The following is a 20,600-nucleotide window of genomic DNA, read 5'->3' as shown; positions in this document are numbered from 1 at the left end:
ATCAGTATAGACATCCGTCCTAAGAAGAGTTGTGGTCTGCAAACAAAGAGAGGGAGTAAGCTGTGCTTGTGTGCTACAGAAATAAAGGGGAGTTAAAGGGGTTATCTGGTGCAGGTTATTTTTGCCATCAGAGACGAGAAATGATGACGACCTAATATTCTGAAAGACGGGTACGAGTATCATGCTCAGATTTTGAAAAGGACTTGAGGACTATACCTGCCGATCATGACAAATGTGTGCAGTCGTGTCATTATCGGCACAGCTCACCTGCGATGCAACAGTGAACAGCACCAAATAGCCCCTTTAAAAGGTCCCAATCACCAGGATTTTCGTATATAAGCTAAAGCCAGTGCTATACTGGCACGATCAGGCTGATTCTATACATACCTGTAGTCGTCAGCTCGGATGTTTAGGTTTTGAAATCCAGTAAAGTAAAGTTTATAAAATTAGCTGCTTGTTTAGTGACAGCTGCAATGGAGCAGATAATATATTCACAGTTATCCCCTCCCCCTGTTAGAATTAGCATAAGTATTATACAAACGATTCACTTTGTTGCAGGACCTGTGTGAGGTCATACCCATGTGACCTGGTATCAGCTTTGTTGGCTGAGGGACCACCCCTTCTGGTCACATGGGTATGACCTCACACAGGTCCTGCAACAAACAAAAGTAATCGTTTGTATAATGCTTATGCGAATTCTAATGGGGAGGGGATAACTATGAATATATTATCTGATCCTCAGCTGCTGCCACTCAACAAGCACCTAATTTTATAAACTTTTCTTTTTTGGATTTCAAAACCTAAACATCCGAGCTGACCACTACAGGTATGTATAGACTCAGCCTGATAGTGCCAGTATAGCACTGGCTTTAGGTTATATACGAAATTCTGGTGATTGGTTCCCTTTAAAGACCACTGAGTAGAAAGCATCCAGTAACGATCTATGCAGATAGGGACCACCTCCCTTGTCTTATGAAAATGTACCCAATACTATAAAATAAGGGACAACTGGAGGGAGTTAAAAAAGTTCAACAAGATCCTCAAATTCCTCAATTCGGTCACTATGAGCAAAAACATACGGTGAACCCGCATCTATGTAACGTACGACATCCACTCCTGTATAGACTGTCCGAGCAGATGACAGCAACATTTCTCATGATGCAATAACACAGTAAGTATAGATGAGGGTCGGAGCCCTTCCTTACCTCGCACCATCAGAGCAGGAGCTGTAGATAAAGCGCAACGGTTTCATGACATTCTCTAATAGGACCTTTGCAATAGGAACTCTGGAGACATCGCTATATTCAATGCTGGATGGAAGTTTGTTGTTAATTAACAAGAAGAGTGACCTGTAGTATCCTGAGAAAGCAAAGAGAGCATTTACATTAGGGAAAACGTTAAGAAATTCTGACTTATTGATGCAATTTATCTTCTTCTATAAGGTTATGTCAGGTTTATCGTTCTAGGGAACAGACAAGTCTTTCCTGTAATGTGCGGAAAGTAAATGATGCCCAAAAAATTGAAAGAAGTCAAATTTAAAAAATTTTAGGGAATAATTAATCAAGACTGGTGTAGGGCGCAATCCTGCAACACCAGTCTAGATGAAATGGAAGGCGCCAAATTCATTAAGAGGTACACGACAATTAATGAATTTGGCGCCTCTTAAGTGGTTTGCGACTCCGCGCGCTGCGCCAGGAATGCCACCGCTCATCAGAGTGCTGAGCAATGGTGTTACTGATGTCACTGCTAATCACACTCGTGGGTCTCCCAAAGCACAGTTTGAGCTGGGGGTGGCTGCTGCTCAAAGTCTATGGAGCCTGGTTCTAAGGCTTCATAGCCTTAGCTCTACGTAATTGAGGAACGTCGTGGGAACCACTGGACTACATCGGACCGGGGAACTTTGGTTTCTAATAAATTGGTAAACAAGAGACAGACTCTTGTTTTCAGTTCTCTATTTTTAAGTCTTCAGATTTCCATTTGTGGACCACGTCGGATTCCCTGGACTACGTCATTTTGGCGTTTTGTCATCTTGGCTTAAAACTCATTGTAATCCTGTCTGTGATGATAATGAGAGTGCTGAAAGTCATCTGCAAAAAACAGGAAGTGGAAGTCTAGTGCAAGAACTTGAGGCCAGGGTGAAAACTGCAAGATTTCAGGGGCTGTCTTTTTTTTTTTTAATATTAAAAGGGCATTTTAGCCGAAAAACAAACATAAAAAACCTGGTTTAAACAATATTTCATTTTTGATGATAATTCCCTTTAAAAGGAGGTTTATAATAGAATAACTTGGGCAAAGATGACATAAGAATGATAAAAAAGAACTTGCTGCTATCGGTGCAAAACCTTCCATTGCTGAATTAGGAGGATTTCAGCTGAGAATATCTTCTACACTGTGGTCAATAGAAAAATCCTACCAGGAGAAAAGCTGACAGGTTTCAGAGCAGCACCCCTTTTTGGAGAATACGTTGGGATGTGAGCTCATTGCGCCCTTATCAAATGTATTCTTTCTGCTATGGTGCCTCATCTGTAGCTTAAGAATAGATTGCTTAAAAAAAAAAAAAAAAAAAAAGGGATCCAATACGCACAAGAACAAGTGCTCATCATACAAAAATCATAATCAGTGTAATGTCATGTAACTTTGTCAAATATTTGGAATGTTGCCAATTTCAACATAAGATTCCTGGCAACAAAAAAAAATAAATATTTAAGATCTAATCCTGCTCTCAAAGCTGCTGAATAAATCCATTCCAGGCAGTTCTGTGAGATAAATCCAGTAGTGTAAATGTCGCCCTATAGTGGACTCCAGGATGATCGCCCCGACACATTGTAACAAACAGCAACTTGGATGAAACACAGTGTATAAAACTATAAAGATGCATGAAAGGGGCTGTCTAATCTTCTGATTGACAGTTCGGCCCAGGGGCAGGATTGTGCTGCGGGCCTGAACTGCGCGCTCTCCAATGATGGAAGAAGAAGCAGATTTGTTCTGCAGCATTGGAGCACAGGGATCCTGAACCCGGCTGCATCCAACACCAACAATACGGCCAGCTTCAGTGCTATGCATCTTATAAACAAAGCAAAAAGCTGGAACATACATGCTACTTGTCTTTAAAAAAAATAGCAAAAAAAAAAAAATAAATAAAAACCAGCCACTACTGATAGACTGAAGACGTGGCTGGTTACTTAGGCAACAAGCAGTAAGCAAAAACAAAATCCTCCTGTTTTTAATAATGGAGTGGATGTTTAATTTTTAACAGATGAATTGCAAAAAGGACTTCGTTTTACAAGCACTTTGCGATTACTAACTTTTAAGGGGATTTGTTAAAGAATCAGAAACAGTCCACAATAAAAGGGTGGTCCCAAATCTACACAATAAAAGATAAATATTTAAAGTGAACCTGCCAGGTGTAATATGCACCCAGAACCATGAGCTGTTCTAGGTGTATATTGCTAATCCCTGCACCAGAGGTCTTTAGAAAAAGTATTTCTAAAGACCCTTTATCTTATGCTAATGAGCACAAGGACTAGTCCCAAGGGCCTTTTTTCCCCTTAGCTAGTCATCCCACATAGCATACTAGCACGCACCTGTGGGTGTACTAACATGCAAATGAATACGCACTAACGTGCATATACCTCAGTCTTGATGGCCGCTGCCAGAGGATGGAAGCGCAGTGCACATGATCTGGAATACCCGAGGCTTCTGATCATGAGCACTAAACTGATGCGGGGTGTAAGCTTCGTGGCTTCAGTGAGGTACAGTACGCATGACCGGAAGTGCTTAGGACTCCGGATCATGCCCAGTGCACATCCATCCTCTGCCGGCCGCCATGAACAGTGAGGTATGTGCAGTGTCACTGCATATTCATTGGAATGTTAGTACACCCACAGGGGCTTGCTAGCATGCTATGTGGGCCGACTAGCTAAGGAAACAAACGCCCTTGGGACTAGTCCCTGCGCTCATTAGCATAAGATAAAAGGTGTTTCGAAATACTTTTCTAAAGATCTTTTTATCTATGCTAGTGTATACAAGGACAGGTAGGCAGGGATTAGTAATATGCACAGAGAACTACTCGTGGTTCTGGGTGCATATTACACCTGACAGGTTCCCTTTAATTAGTGGGGATCCATGTCGATCACATAATTGGAGGTCTTGAGTCCACTTGCATTCAATTACTCCAATCATTGACTAAAGGATTGATGGAGATATCTGATCATAGTGCTCCGCTGTCATCACACCCAAAGACTAAGTGCTTTATATTGTATTTTACGTGCATTAACCCAATATTTTCGCTATACCAAGCAGTATCCTGGCCAAAAACAGAGAAATGCCTTGTGCACTTTACCAACCTTTCTGAATCATGTAGTGCAAAATTTGTTCAACTAATGAGGCCACAGCCACGGCGTCTTCTAGGATTGGTAAGTAAGTGTTTTCTGAAGAAAATACTTCAACCATTCTCATGGGTAGTGCAACATTGAGGCTGTCATCATGGCAATGCTGTAGTAACCTACAGTAAAGAAAGTTAAAGGGAAAGACACACATTTTATATAGAGGTGCATTTTCTTTTGCAAATCAATGTTTCTGCATGTGACTGTACATTACTTATTAGTATTGTTTCTTCTCACTGCTGTAAGGTGCAGAATCCTATGAAAGGCATGACACAGATGGACAAGATCTGAGGATGATTAACAATACAAGGCGCTGAAGTGTTCTCCAGGCATCCTCTAATCAATGCCAAAAGCTTCTTCAGAACCATTAAAGCACATCAGTACAGAGCCGGTTGTCAATCAGTGGCGGGGTGCGGTTATAGCTCACTATGTACTGAGCGTTGACCGATGCTGCTCCGGCCGAGTCTCTATAGCTGAAAGCCTGAGGAAGGCTGCCGGGAGGAATAAAGATTGTGTTCTCCCAGTAGCCAAGGCTGCATCCTTCCCTGCACATGACAGCTGATTTACTGCAGCTGTTAACCAGCTAAATCCCACTGCCAATCTCTGATAGCAGGATTTAACACGTCAGCCAGGACCGCGCCATTCCCAGCTACCATCGGTGAATCTGTCACTTGATCGCGGAGCGCCAATCAGCTGACATGATCTCCAGGATTCAGCTGACGACACCTGTGCCTGTCATTACAATCATCCTGTGAATGCCGGCTGAGGGTTGACATTCATAGGAGATCGTTATTTCTGCTATACAAAGTGGTAAACTAAGAATACTAGTAAATTCAATAAAAGGTTTAAAAAAAGTTGTCAAAAATATGAAGAAAAAACAAAAACCAGAAACACAAACATTTAAATCACCCCCCTTTTGACCCAATGAAAAAAAAAAAAAATAAAAACACATATTTGGTATCGCTACAATCAGCAAAGTCTGATCTATCATAATATAAAATAAATTAATCAGATTGGTAAGCAGCGTAACAAAAAAAAAAAATTTGAAAACACCAAAAATACTTTTTTGGCCACCACAACATTGCAATAAAATTTATTAAGAGGCAATTAAAACATCGCATCTACTCAAAAATGGTATCAGTAAGAACGTCAGCTCACGGTGCAAAAATTAAAAAATTATGCCATCACTTTGCTCTAGATCAATCTAGATCAAAATAAAAAAGCCAGGCGTCTTGGAAAATGGCGACAAAAGTAATATTTTTTTTATAAGAAAATTCCGAATTTTTTATACCACTTAAAAAAAAAAAAAAAAAAAAACTATACATGTTTGGCATCTACATACTCCTGCTGACCTAGTGAATCATACTGCTAGGTCCGTTTTACCATATAGTGAGCATGGAAAATAAGAAAAAAAAAATTGATTGTGGAAGTCCACTTTTTTTTTTGCAATTTCACCCCACTTGAATTTTGTTTCCAGCTTTCCACTACACTATATAGTAAAATGAGTGGTGTCATTCAAAATTACAACTCATGCCATAAAAACAAGCCCCCATATGGCAATACTGACAGAAAAATAAAAAGTTATGGCTCTTGGAAAAAAAGGGAAGGAAAAAAATAAAGCGAAAAAATGTAAAAAATGGCCATTGCGTGAAGGGGTTAAGTATCTATATATTGTCAAATAGGATGTGTATGACAACTCTGCAGAAATTAGGACAGCTTTAAGTATTTCACGGCAGTTAACCACGCGTTTCCAGTGGAAATTGCTTCAGGAGCTTTTTTTTCTATTAGGGGATTGCTTTTATTTTTTATTATATTTAAAAGTCACCCCATCTAAACGGAGGAGCTATTTCATGAAAAATATGCAGCAAGACCCAAATATGGTGTCCATTGTGCTGCTCTCAGATTACATAGTCAAAACCTGCTGACAGATTCCCTTTAAGAATTGCACAAATAAAATAAATTAAGACTAAAATGCGAATTGTGATCTACTTACCTACAGCATAACCCCAAGAGCCTCTTGATTTGGTACAGACAAGTGAGTCTGTCTGGGCCGGTGAGCTGTTTTACAAACTGGGAATTATGTTTTATCAGGTTCTGACAAATCCATATCTATAAAGAAAGAAGAACAAAAAAACTGAGCGGCGTCGAAATTACACACCCCGATAGAGAGGAAACTAATGGTAAGCCATCCTTGTAGCGAGAGAGTTGGAAAGATTTGTCTTCATACATTTCTCACTAGTAATTCCGGGGTCAAAGGATTTTTTGGTCCTATAAATTATTGTGACTGACAGATGCCTGCTGTTCCCCTACTCTCATGACCGCGCTCCTCTAACCTTAATATCCCCATACACATATGATACGATTAACGAGAGCAAAAGTGTCGTAATCGTATCATCGGTGTAGTGTCCAACAATTTCATAATTGCGCTGCAGCGACGGTACGATGTTGTTCCTCGTTCCCCTACGGCAGCACACATCGCTGTGTATGAGGCTGCAGGAGCGAGGAATATCAGCTTACCTGCGTCCTGCGGCTCACGCCGGCTATGCGGAAGGACAAAGGTGGGCGGGATGTTTATGCCCCGCTCATTTCCGCCCCTCCGCTTTTATTGGCTACCTGCCGTGTGACGTCGCTGTGACACCGCACGACCCGCCCCCTTAGGAAGGAGGCGGTTCGCCGGCCAGAGCGACGTCGCAGGGCAGGTGAGTGCATGTGAAGCTGCCGTAGCGATAATGTTCGCTACGGCAGCGATCAAAAGATATTGCAGCTGCGACGGGGGTGGGCACTATCTTGCGATGTCGTAGTGTGCAAAGTACCCCTAACACTACATATCACCTACCTACTTTCACTGCTCCTTGGGCTCCTTCTGCATCTCTGTCTATGGAGTAAGGTTGTATTACATACTTCGCAGCAGGGCAATGTCTCAGTAAAGAGAAAACATTATTATGGGAACTGTAGTCCTTCACATGTAATCTCACAAACAGCAAGCTCACACAATGACAGCACAGATGTGTTATACAGAGATGGGCAAAATAATATATTTACTTCTGACCCCAGGAGGAATTATCTAGTGCACATCCAGATAGATTTAGGTACTTTTAGGTTTTGTTTTTTTTCCTTTCGAAAAGATTGGAAAAACCCTCTACGTAATTAAAATTACAGATTGACAAACATAAAATTAAAGGGGTTTTCCAGTAATTTGCACTGACGGCTTACTGCACATAGGTACGTTTCTGGACTTCTTTTTGAACGGAATCATAAAATTAAAGCAGGCTTTTATATATTTCATTGTAATATGTATGCGATCAGAAAAAAGGACGCATAGTGTATGTACTGTATTTTTTGTTTTATAAGACGCACCCCAAATTTAAAGGGGAAAAAAAAAATTAAAAAAAAAAAAAATGGGGTCTGCCTTATAATCCGGTGGGGTTTTACCGAAGGGGGAGCAGCAGCAGTGGTGAAGCGGGATCAGAAAAGGAAGTGGCGGTGCTGGAGTAAGGCGATGTGGAAGTCGGTGCAGATGGCAGCGATGTGAGACTGGAGGAACATCCAGGAGCTGCTGGCGGTGCGGGCTTCAAGGAAATGGAGCCCAAAGTCGTCGCGTGCACAGATTCATGTATCGGCTCAATCACAAGCAGAGAACTCATCTGCGCACGCGCCACCTTCGGGCGCCATTTTCTTAAGTCCGCTGCTGGGAGATCAATGGGACAGAGGAGGCGCGTGTGCAGATGAGATCTTGAGCAGAGAGCCCCATCTACGCACACGCTGAGTCTGGGCGCCATTATTTAAAGCCTGCACCACCAACATTCAGGATGGCGGCCCATGCCTCACCGTCCTCAGCGCCGCAGGGACCACAGCACAGCCCGCAGAATCACCCGTCTCCTGTGACCCATCTCCAGCACCCCGTCCCCCCGCCCATTAAGCTACATGCGGCTTATAAGAAGCACCCTTCATTTTCCTCCCAAATTTTTAGAAGGAAGAGTGCGTCTTATAATCTGAAAATACTGTATAGAGCATATCTGTGCACCTGCACATTAATTCAATGCTAAGATGGTGCAGGCAATATAATATATATATTTGCTTTTTATTTATTATATATATATATATATATATATATATATATATATATATATATATATATATATATATATATATATATATATATATATATATATATATATATATATATATATATATATATATATATATATATATATATAAGAGAATTTTGTTTACTTACCGTAAATTCTTTTTCTTATAGTTCCGACATGGGAGACCCAAACCATGGGTATATAGCTTCTGCCTCCGGAGGACACACAAAGTACTACACTCAAACGTGTAGCTCCTCCCTCCGGGCTATATACACCCCCTGGATGACAATCTAACCAGTTCAGTGCAAAAGCTGAAGGAGGACATCCACCCATAAGTAGAGATAGAGTAAAACTCGGAAAGACCGGAACTCTGTCTACTAACAACAGCCGGTGAAACACACGGAACAAAAAACTGCCAACAGGCAACAGGGAGGGTGCTGGGTCTCCCATGTCGGAACTATAAGAAAAAGAATTTACGGTAAGTAAACAAAATTCTCTTTTTCTTCATCGTTCCTTATGGGAGACCCAAACCATGGGACGTTCCAAAGCAGTCCATGGGTGGGAAATAAACCAAACTGAGAAGTAGGCAAAACCTAACTTCACAAATGGGCGACAGCCGCCTGAAGAATGTATCTGCCCAAGCTCGCATCTGCCGAAGCATGAGCATGCACTTGGTAGTGCTTCGAAAAAGTGTGCAGACTGGACCACGTGGCAGCCTGACAAACCTGCTGAGCCGTAGCCTGGTGCCTGAAAGCCCAGGAGGCACCGACAGCTCTGGTTGAGTGCGCCTTAATCCCTGGCGGAGGAGGCACCTGAGAACACTGGTAGGCATCGGTGATAGCCGACCTGATCCAACGAGCTAGGGTCGGTTTAGAAGCAGCGAGACCCTTGCGCTGACCAGTGGTTAGCACAAAAAGTGAGGTGCACCGCCTAAAAACGGCGGTGCGTGACACATAGATTCGGAGCGCCCGCACCAAATCTAAGGAATGCAACGCCTTCTCAAAGCGATGCACAGGGGCCGGACAAAGAGAAGGCAATGAAATGTCCTGGTTAAGGTGGAAAGGAGAAACCACCTTAGGGAGAAAGTCCGGGGTCGGACGAAGAACCACCTTGTCTTGGTGAAACACCAAAAAGGGGGATTCCGAAAAGAGCGCAGCCAAATCAGAAACTCTCCTGAGAGAAGTTATGGCTACTAGAAAAACAACTTTCTGTGAAAGTCTAAACAAAGGGACCTCCCTGAGAGGCTCAAAGGGGGGTTTCTGTAAGGCCGTGAGGACCAGATTAAGGTCCCAGGGATCCAAGGGCCGCCGGTAAGGAGGAATGATGTGAGATGCGCCCTGCATGAAGGTGCGCACCTGAGCCAGTCGGGCGATACGCCGCTGGAACAATACCGACAGAGCCGACACCTGTCCCTTGAGGGAATTGAGGGACAGTCCTAGCTGTAGACCGGACTGTAGAAAAGACAGGATGGTCGGCAAGGAGAACGGCCAAGGAGCATGGTCAGAAGAGCGACACCAGGACAGGAAAATCCTCCAAGTCCTGTGGTAAATCTTGGCCGAGGAAGACTTCCGAGCCTGAGTCATAGTGGAGATGACCTCAGAGGGAATGCCTGAAGCCGTCAGGATCCAGGACTCAAGAGCCACGCCGTCAATCTGAGAGCCGCAGAATTCTGGCGGAAGAACGGACCTTGAGAGAGAAGGTCTGGGCGGTCCGGGAGGTGCCACGGCACCCCTACGGACAGACGGAGCAGGTCTGGGTACCAAGCTCGCCTGGGCCAGTCCGGAGCAATGATTATGACTCGACGGCCCTCCATTCCGATCTTGCGCAGAACCCTGGGCAAGAGAGCTAGAGGGGGAAACACATAGGCCAGACGGAACTGAGACCAATCTTGAACCAGTGCGTCCGCTGCGAAGGCCTGAGGATCGTGGGAGCGAGCCATGTAAACCGGAACCTTGTTGTTGTGCCGGGATTCCATTAGATCCACTTCCGGAGTGCCCCACTTGCGGCAGATTGATCTGAACACTGACGGATGCAGGGCCCACTCGCCGCTGTCCACGGTTTGACGGCTGAGATAATCGGCCTCCCAGTTTTCCACGCCTGGGATGTGGACTGCAGATATCGTGGACTTGGAGTCCTCCGTCCACTGGAGGATTCGTTGAACCTCCAACATCGCCAGACGGCTGTGAGTCCCGCCCTGGTGATTGATGTAGGCAACCGCTGTCACGTTGTCCGACTGAACTCGAATGTGCCTGCCCGCCAACAGGTGGTGAAAGGCTAGGAGAGCTAGAAACACAGCTCTGATCTCCAGCACATTGATCGAGAGGGCTGATTCGGACGGAGTCCAAGTGCCCTGTGCTCTGTGATGGAGAAATACTGCTCCCCAACCGGAGAGGCTGGCATCCGTGGTGAGGATCACCCAGGACGGAGTCAGGAAGGAGCGTCCCTGAGACCAAGAGAGGGGCCGAAGCCACCACTGAAGGGAGCTCCTGGTCTGTGACGACAGAGCCACCAGCCTGTGCAAGGAAGAGATCCGCTTGTCCCAACAGCGGAGAATGTCCAGCTGCAGGGGACGCAGATGGAACTGGGCAAAGGGAACCGCTTCCATTGATGCCACCATCTGACCTAGCACCTGCATGAGGTGTCTGATGGAATGACGGCGGTGCCTCAGCAGAGAGCGCACCGCCAGACGAAGGGACTGCTGTTTGACTAAGGGCAACTTGACAAGTGCCGGCAGAGTCTCGAATTGCATCCCTAGGTAAAGAAGCACCTGGGTCGGGGTCAGAGTGGACTTGGGCAGGTTGACAAGCCACCCGAACTGAACGAGCGTGGCGAGAGTGAGTGAGACACTCCGCTGGCAGTCTGCACTGGATGAGGCCTTGACTAGAAGGTCGTCCAGGTAAGGAATCACTGCCAACCCCTGGAGGTGCAGAACCGCAACCACTGCTGCCATGACCTTGGTGAATACTCGAGGGGCCGTGGCTAAGCCGAAGGGGAGAGCCACGAATTGGAAATGTTCCTCTCCGATTGCAAAGCGTAGCCAACGCTGGTGTGAAACCGCAATAGGCACATGCAGATAGGCATCTCTGATGTCGATGGATGCCAGAAAATCTCCTTGGGTCATTGAGGCAATGAGATTCCATGCGAAAGTGCCGCACCTGAACATGCTTGTTGAGAAGCTTGAGATCCAGGATGGGCCGGAAGGAACCGTCCTTCTTGGGGACTAGAAAGAGGTTTGAGTAGAAACCGCTGAACCGTTCCCGGGCGGGAACCGGAACAATTACACCGTTGGCCTGCAGGGATGCCACGGCCTGAGAGAAGGCGGCGGCTTTGGAGCAGGGGGGGGTGGACAGAAAAAATCTGTTTGGCGGGCTGGAAGAAAATTCTATCTTGTAGCCGTGGGAGATGATATCTCGCACCCACTGATCGGAGACGTGTTGAAACCACACGTCGCCAAAGTGGGAGAGCCTGCCACCGACCAAGGACGTTGCTGGCGCAGCCAGATAATCAAGAGGAGGCTGCCTTAGTGGCAGCGGCTCCTCCGGTCTTTTGAGGACGCGGCTTCGCACGCCAGTTGGGTTTACGATCCTTGGCTGCGGTAGTGGACGAGGTCGAGGGTTTAGAGGATGACCAGTTAGAGGAACGAAAGGAACGAAACCTCGATTGGTTCCTGCCCTGGACAGGTTTCCTGGTTTTAGTTTGTGGCAAGGAAGTACTCTTCCCGCCAGTAGCTTCCTTAATTATTTCATCCAGTTGTTCACCAAACAGCCGGGACCCAGCAAAAGGAAGACTCGCAAGGTACTTCTTAGAGGAAGCGTCTGCTTTCCACTCTCGAAGCCACAAGATCCTGCGGATCGCGAGGGAGTTAGCGGAGGCCACCGTCGTGCGGTGAGAAGCCTCCAGGATGGCAGACATGGCGTAGGATGAAAAAGCCGAAGCTTGAGAAGTTAAGGCATCCATCTCAGGCATAGAGTCCCTGGTGAGGGAATGTATCTCTGCCAGAGAGGCAGAGACTGCCTTAAGAGCCCACACGGCCGCAAAAGACGGGGAGAACGAGGCTCCTGCCGCCTCATTTACAGACTTGGCCAGAAGGTCAACCTGGCGGTCAGTGGGATCCTTAAGAGAAGTGCCATCAGCCACAGCTACGACTGTGCGGGCTGAGATTCTGGACACCGGAGGGTCTACCTTTGGAGACTGGGCCCATTCCTTAACCACCTCTGGTGGAAAAGGAAAACGGTCATCAGAACTACGCTTCGGAAAACGTTTGTCAGGACAGGCCCTGGGCTTGGTAACAGTGGTCCGAAAACTGGAGTGGTTAAAAAACATACTCCTAGCTCTCTTAGGTGAGGTAAACTGGTGTATCTCTACCAGAGAGGCTTGTTCCTCTGACTCTGGTGGATTGAGGTTTAGTACGGAGTTAATGGATGCAATCAAGTCACTAACATCCGCATCACCCTCAGACACGTCAATGGGGTACATAGAGGTAGCGTCTGAGCCCACAGTAAACGAATCCTCCTCGCCCTGCACCTCGGCTCGTGAATCAGAGCCGTGGGACGAGGAAGGAGAAGGGTCCCTGCGTCTCCGTTTAGGGGGACGGGGTCCTAGGGCATGCTCTGAGAGCTCTGCAGAACTCGGAGCAGCAGAGGCACCCTGAGAAGAGGGCTGATGCATGGTCAGCAGTGTCTGGGACAGCTGCCCCATGGAGTCGGCAAAAGACTGGGAAATAGCTTTGGAAAAGGATGTTACCCAAGCCGGGGGTTCAGGCACCGGGGCCGGAGCAGCCGGAGGGACCCCTGAGGAGGCTGCAGGCTGAGACACAATCATGTTAGCACAGGCATCACAATGTGGGTATGTGCTTGGCTCTTGCAGAATGAGCTTACATGCAGTGCATATAGCGTACATGTTTGCAGCCTTGCTCCGGGTGACAGACATGCTGCTGAGGTGGAAGCTCTGCAGAAAGAATACACTCGTATAGAATGTCCTGAGAGTGTATAATAAAGCCCACAACCAGAGGTTGTGGCTTACCAGACCGCTCTCTGTGTGCCCTCCGGATTCCACAGCTCGAACCCCCAGTAAAGCGTCAGCCTTCCTAGAAAGCAGCAGATTCAGCAGCCAGCGCCGATCAGTGTGATAAACGCTGAGAAAATGGCGCTGGGAGGAGGAGGGGGGCGGGGATTAGCCCAAGAGCGGGAAACCGGAGGGCTAAGGAGAGATGCAGGGGAGGGAAACATCTCCTCAGAGAGGAGTGTCCTCCCCTCTGCTGGATGGCCGGTGGGCGGCGCCACTCTATTCCCCTGCATGAATGACATGCAGAGGAAGATGAAACCGAAACTAGGCCCAAACAGAAGCCGGGGCCTAGATTTTAACATGCGGCCGACGAGCAGGCACCTTCGGCGCGGTTCTCAGGGGAAACCCCCAGAACCGGCCGGAATTTACAGTAAAGATAAAAAACATACTTTCCCCCTAATAAAAGTACCCGGGACCCCTGAAAAACGTCTCAATACTTAGCTTTTGAGACGCAGGGCCAGTCCCTGAGGGGGGTTAAACGCTCCTTCCAGCAGGAACCAGACAGGGCTGCGGATGGAGACTGGTCTCCTGCAAGCAGAGAGGACCGAGACGGCTCCCACTTCAAACCAGAGCCTCTCAGAGGATGTTGAAGGAGCGCGGCATGTGAAGGCTCCAGCCTTGTAAAGTCAACCTTAACAGCACCGCCGACACAGTGGGGTGAGAAGGGACATGCCGGGAGTCCAGACTGGACCCGCTTTTCTTCCAAATCTTTAAAATCAAAAAATAAAAATGAAAAAATCAGAGAATGCATGTGTGTGTGACCTCCTGAACACAAAGCATTGAACTGGTTAGATTGTCATCCAGGGGGTGTATATAGCCCGGAGGGAGGAGCTACACGTTTGAGTGTAGTACTTTGTGTGTCCTCCGGAGGCAGAAGCTATACACCCATGGTTTGGGTCTCCCATAAGGAACGATGAAGAAAAGAGAATTTTGTTACTTACCGTAAATTCTTTTTCTTATAGTTCCGTATTGGGAGACCCAGACCATGGGTGTTTAGCTTCTGCCTCCGGAGGACACACAAAGTACTACACTTAAAAGTGTAGCTCCTCCCTCTGAGCTTATACACTCCCTGGTAGCCAGTCCTAGCCAGTTTAGTGCAAAAGCTGAAGGAGAATAGCCACCCACAAGTAGAACAGAGTAAGAAACGGAACAACCGGAGACTCTGTCCACGACAACAGCCGGTGATAACACACGGAACAAGAAAATTGCCAACAGGCAACAGGGAGGGAGCTGGGTCTCCCAATACGGAACTATAAGAAAAAGAATTTACGGTAAGTAACAAAATTCTCTTTTTCTTTATCGTTCCTTTGGGAGACCCAGACCATGGGACGTTCCAAAGCTGTCCCTGGGTGGGAGTAAACAGAAAAAACTAAGAAGTAGGCGGAGCCTAACTTCTCAAGTGGGCGACAGCCGCCTGAAGGATGCGTCTGCCCAAGCTCGCATCTGCCGAAGCATGAGCATGCACTTGGTAGTGCTTCGAAAAGGTATGCAGGCTAGTCCAAGTGGCAGCCTGACAGACTTGTTGAGCCGTAGCCTGGTGCCTAAAAGCCCAAGAGGCACCGACAGCTCTGGTCGAGTGTGCTTTGATCCCCGGCGGGGGAGGCACCTGAGTACTCTGGTAGGTGTCCGAAATGGTCGATCTAATCCAACGGGCCAAGGTCGGCTTAGAAGCAGAGAGACCCTTGCGCCGCCCAGCGGTTACCAAAAAAAGAGAGGTGCACCGCCTAAGCGCAGCGGTGCGAGACACATAAATCCGGAGAGCACGCACCAGATCTAGAGTATGCAGCGCTTTCTCAAAGCGATGAACAGGGGCCGGACAGAAGGAAGGCAAGGAAATATCCTGGTTAAGGTGGAAGGGAGAGACCACCTTAGGAAGAAAGTCCGGGGTCGGACGGAGAACTACCTTGTCTTGGTGAAAAAACAAAAAAGGTGACTCCGAGGAGAGCGCAGCCAAATCAGAGACTCTCCTGAGAGAAGTTATGGCAACTAGAAAGGCCACCTTTTGAGAAAGACGATACAAAGAAACCTCCCTAAGGGGCTCGAAAGGGGGTGTCTGCAATACGGTGAGGACCAAGTTAAGGTCCCAGGGATCCAAGGGCCGCCGATAAGGCGGAATGATGTGAGACGCACCTTGCATGAAGGTGCGGACCTGAGCCAGCCGGGCGAGACGCCGCTGGAACAGCACTGATAGAGCTGAGACTTGTCCCTTGAGAGAGTTGAGGGACAGTCCTAGCTGCAGACCAGACTGTAAAAAAGACAGAAGGGTCGGCAACGAAAATGGCCAAGGAGAATGGCCGGAAGAGCGACCCCAGGACAGGAAAATTTTCCAAGTCCTATGATAGATCTTGACGGAGGAAGACTTACGGGCCCGAGTCATAGTGGAGATGACTTCAGGAGGAATACCAGAAGCCGTCAAAATCCAGGACTCAAGAGCCACGCCGTCAATTTGAGTGCTGCAGAATTCGGGCAGAAAAACGGACCTTGCGAGAGCAGGTCTGGACGGTCCGGAAGATGCCACGGCATCTCCACGGACAGTTGGAGCAGGTCCGGATACCAAGCTCGCCTGGGCCAGTCCGGTGCAATGAGGATGACTCGACGGCCCTCCATTCTGATCTTGCGCAGGACTCTGGGCAAGAGAGCTAGAGGGGGAAACACGTAGGACAGACGAAACTGGGACCAGTCTTGAACCAGAGCGTCCGCGGCGAAGGCCTGAGGATCATGGGAGCGAGCCACGTAAACCGGAACCTTGTTGTTGTGACGGGATGCCATTAGGTCCATGTCCGGAGTGCCCCACTTGCGGCAGATTGAGTGAAACACTGCCGGGTGCAGGGACCACTCGCCACCGTCCACGGATTGACGACTGAGATAATCTGCCTCCCAGTTTTCTACGCCAGGGATGTGGACTGCGGATATGGTGGACTTGGAGTCCTCCGTCCATTGAAGAATGCGTTGGACCTCCAACATTGCCAGGCGGCTGCATGTCCCGCCTTGGTGATTGATGTAGGCAACCGCTGTCGCGTTGTCTGACTGGACTCGAATGTGCCTGCCCGCCAACAGGTGGTGAAAGGCTAGGAGAGCTAGAAGCACAGCTCTGGTTTCCAGCACATTGATTGAAAGGGCTGACTCGGACGGAGTCCAAGTGCCCTGTGCTCTGTGGTGGAGATGTACCGCTCCCCAGCCGGATAGGCTGGCATCCGTGTTGAGAATCACCCAGGACGGAGTCAGGAAGGAGCGCCCTTGGGACAGGGAGAGGGGTCGAAGCCACCACTGAAGAGAGCTCCTGGTCCGTAGCGACAGAGCCACTAACCTCTGTAAGGAGGAAGGCCGCTTGTCCCAACAGCGGAGAATGTCCAGCTGCAGAGGACGCAGATGGAACTGGGCAAAGGGAACCGCCTCCATGGAGGCCACCATTTGACCCAGCACCTACATCAGGCGCCTGAGGGAATAACGGCGGGGCCTCAGGAGAGAGCGCACCGCTAGCCGGAGAGACTGCTGTTTGTCTAAGGGCAACTTCACAAGTGCCAGCAAAGTCTCGAACTGCATCCTTAGGTACGTGAGACTCTGGGTCGGAGTCAGAGTGGATTTGGGAAGATTGACAATCCACCCGAATTGGGCTAGGGTGGCGAGAGTGAGCGAAACACTCCGCTGACAGTCTGCGCTGGATGGACCCTTGACCAGAAGGTCGTCCAGATAAGGAAGCACTGCTAACCCCTGGAGGTGCAGGACCGCAATCACTGCCGCCATGACCTTGGTGAATACCCGAGGGGCCGTGGCTAACCCGAAGGGGAGAGCCACGAATTGGAAATGATCCTCTCCTATCGCAAAACGTAACCAACGCTGATGTGACACTGCGATTGGCACATGCAGATAGGCATCTCTAATGTCGATGGACGCCAGGAACTCCCCTTGGGTCATAGAGGCAATGACTGATCGCAGAGACTCCATGCGAAAATGCCGCACCCGGACATGCTTGTTGAGAAGCTTGAGATCCAGGATGGGCCGGAAGGTACCGTCCTTTTTTGGAACTAGGAAGAGATTTGAGTAAAAACCTCTGAACCGTTCCTGAGCGGGAACTGGGACAATCACTCCGTTTGCCTGCAAGGAGGCCACGGCCTGCGAGAAGGCGGCGGCCTTGGAGCAGGGGGGAGTTGAGAGAAAAAATCTGTTTGGAGGGCTGGAAGAGAATTCTATCCTGTAGCCGTGAGATATGATGTCTCTCACCCACTGATCGGAGACTTGCTTTAACCAAGCGTCGCCAAAGTGGGAGAGCCTGCCACCGACTAAGGACGTGGCTGGAGCGGGCCGAGAGTCATGAGGAAGCTGCCTTAGTGGCAGAACCTCCTGCGGTCTTCTGCGGACGCGCTTTTGGGCGCCAGTTGGATTTCTGATCCTTGGCTGAGTTAGCGGACGAGGCAGAAGGCTTAGAGGATGACCAGTTGGAGGAACGAAAGGAACGAAACCTCGATTGATTCCTTCCCTGGGCGGGTTTCCTGGTCTTGGTTTGTGGCATGGAAGTACTCTTCCCGCCAGTAACTTCTTTAATGATTTCATCCAGCTGTTCACCAAACAGCCATGAACCAGCAAAAGGGAGCTCAGCAAGAAACTTCTTGGAAGAAGCATCTGCCTTCCACTCTCGAAGCCACAAAATCCTGCGGATAACAAGAGAATTAGCTGAAGCCACCGCAGTGCGGTGAGCAGCCTCTAGCATGGCAGACATGGCATAAGATGAAAAAGCTGAAGCCTGAGCAGTTAAGGCAACCATCTCAGGCATAGATTCCTTGGTGAGGGAATGCATCTCCTCTAGAGAAGCAGAGATGGCTTTGAGAGCCCACACTGCTGCAAAAGTCGGGGAAAACGCGGCCCCCGCAGCTTCATACACACATTTGGCCAGAAGGTCAATCTGACGGTCAGTGGAATCCTTAAGTGAGGTGCCGTCAGCCACCGACACAACGGTCCGGGCTGATAGCCTAGACACCGGAGGGTCTACCTTTGGGGAGTGAGACCACTCCTTGACCACCTCAGGTGGAAAAGGAAACCGGTCATCAGAACCACGCTTTGGAAAGCGTTTGTCAGGGCAGGCCCTGGGTTTGGTCACAGCGGTCTGAAAACTGGAGTGGTTAAAGAACACACTCTTCACTCTCTTAGGCGAGGTAAACTGATGTTTTTCTGCCAAAGAGAGTTGCTCCTCTGACACTGGCGGATTGAGATCCAGCACAGAATTAATAGAAGCAATCAAATCACTAAGATCTGAGTCACCCTCAGAGAAATCGATGGGATACATAGCCTCCGAGCCCCCAGTGAGGGCATCCTCCTCATCTTGAGAGTCAGCTCTTGAGACAGAGCCGTGGGATGGGGAGGGGGAGGAAACCCTGCGCCTTCTCTTAGAAGGACGGGGTCTGGGATCAAATGATGAATCCTCCGTGAGCTCCGATGGACGGAGGTCAGAGGATAGGAATCCTCTGTCAAGAGTATTAGAGGCACCCTGTGAGGGAGGCTGATGCATATTCATCAAAGTCCTGGACAAAAGTCCCATGGACTCAGCAAATGACTGGGATATGGACCTAGAAAAAGACTCTACCCAAGCCGGGGGTTCAGTCACAGGTGCAGCAGCAGCCTGAGAGACCACTGGGGGTGAGACTCCAGGCTGTGGCACCGCCAAGTTAGAGCAACCATCACAGTGTGGATAAATGCTCGGCTCAGGCAGCAGGAGCTTACATGCAGTGCATGCAGCCGGTCCCCCAGTTGCAGCACCTCAGCAGAGATGCAGAATGCAGGATGTCCCAGAGCAGAGTGAACTCTGCCTGAGAAATGACTAGGGGGCGTTCCTATAAAAGAGCGGGAACTGGAGGGCTATAGAGACCTGCAGGGAAGGAGGGACGCCCCAGCAGTGGGGAGTGTCCCTGCCCTGTGTAGAACGGCCGCCGGGAGGAGCCGAACCTGTCCCTCTGCATGAGTGACATGCGAGGGCAGGAAAATGAAACTAGGCCTCCAGCGAAGCCGGGGCCTAAATTTAAGCGGCGAGGCCGACAAGCAGGCACCATCAGCGCGGTTCTCAGGCAAAAGCTAGAGAACCCGCCGGAAAAGTTAAAACAATCACATACAGCATACTCTCCCCTTACAATAAAGAACCGGGACCCCCAACATAAACGTCTCAGGTACTTAGCTGATGAGACGCAGGGCCATGTCCCTGGGGATGAGTGCTCCGGTCCAACAGAATCCTCAAGGGGCTGTGGATGGAGACCGGACTCCTGCCAGGCATGGAGACCGTGCTGGCTCCCACTTCAAGCCAGAGCCCAGAAGGGATGGTGAAGGAGCGCGGCATGTAAGGCTGCAGCCTTATAAATCAACCTTAACAACACCGCCGACACAGTGGGGTGAGAAGGGACATGCCGGGGGTCCAGACATGGACCCGCTTTTCTTCAAACTCTTTCCAAAAGTCAAACAAATCAGATGAGAATGCATGTGTGGATGTATGCCTCCTGACACAAAGCAATAAACTGGCTAGGACTGGCTACCAGGGGGTGTATAAGCTCAGAGGGAGGAGCTACACTTTTAAGTGTAGTACTTTGTGTGTCCTCCGGAGGCAGAAGCTAAACACCCATGGTCTGGGTCTCCCAAAGGAACGATAAAGAAAATTATATATATATATATATATATATATATATATATATATATATATATATATATATATATATATATATATATATATATATATATATATATATATATATATATATATATATATATATATATATATATATATATATATATATATATATATATATAGCAGAAAAGGTTACTATTCCAAACCCCTGTGATACCAAAAGATACAGGTTTTGGGGTAGTGTGTTAACACGGTGTGACCAGCAGTTATGTTCCATGTCTTCCCATGTATAACCCTTTCCCATCTATACTGCCCCATGTTACAATCATCTGGTGCCAGTATCTGTCTCTACCAGTTAGAATTGAATATAAACAAATATCAGTGTACTGGTATCCACAGACACTATATGGTGCTGCCAACAAAAAGACGTATTCTTCTTTCATGGTGACATTAATTAGA

At 48.2% G+C, this 20,600-nt stretch overlaps 1 protein-coding gene across 1 annotated transcript in view; it reads right to left on the bottom strand.

The window, feature by feature from the left end:
* The window catches only part of UBE3C (ubiquitin protein ligase E3C), a 175,560-nt gene that overhangs the window by 136,510 nt on the left and 18,450 nt on the right, over positions 1-20,600 (bottom strand). The window contains exons 6-8 of the mRNA XM_075315445.1: positions 6,379-6,494; positions 4,347-4,504; positions 1,206-1,359 (exon numbers count right to left, since the gene is read on the bottom strand). Of these exons, the coding sequence (XP_075171560.1) occupies positions 1,206-1,359; positions 4,347-4,504; positions 6,379-6,494 (428 nt within the window). The remainder of the gene's footprint in view (positions 1-1,205; positions 1,360-4,346; positions 4,505-6,378; positions 6,495-20,600) is intronic.

The sequence above is a fragment of the Anomaloglossus baeobatrachus genome, chromosome 6, assembly GCF_048569485.1.
Source record: "Anomaloglossus baeobatrachus isolate aAnoBae1 chromosome 6, aAnoBae1.hap1, whole genome shotgun sequence".
Taxonomy (NCBI): domain Eukaryota; kingdom Metazoa; phylum Chordata; class Amphibia; order Anura; family Aromobatidae; genus Anomaloglossus; species Anomaloglossus baeobatrachus.
Note: the sequence above shows the minus strand (reverse complement) of the source record. Positions and strands in the feature narration are given on the sequence as shown.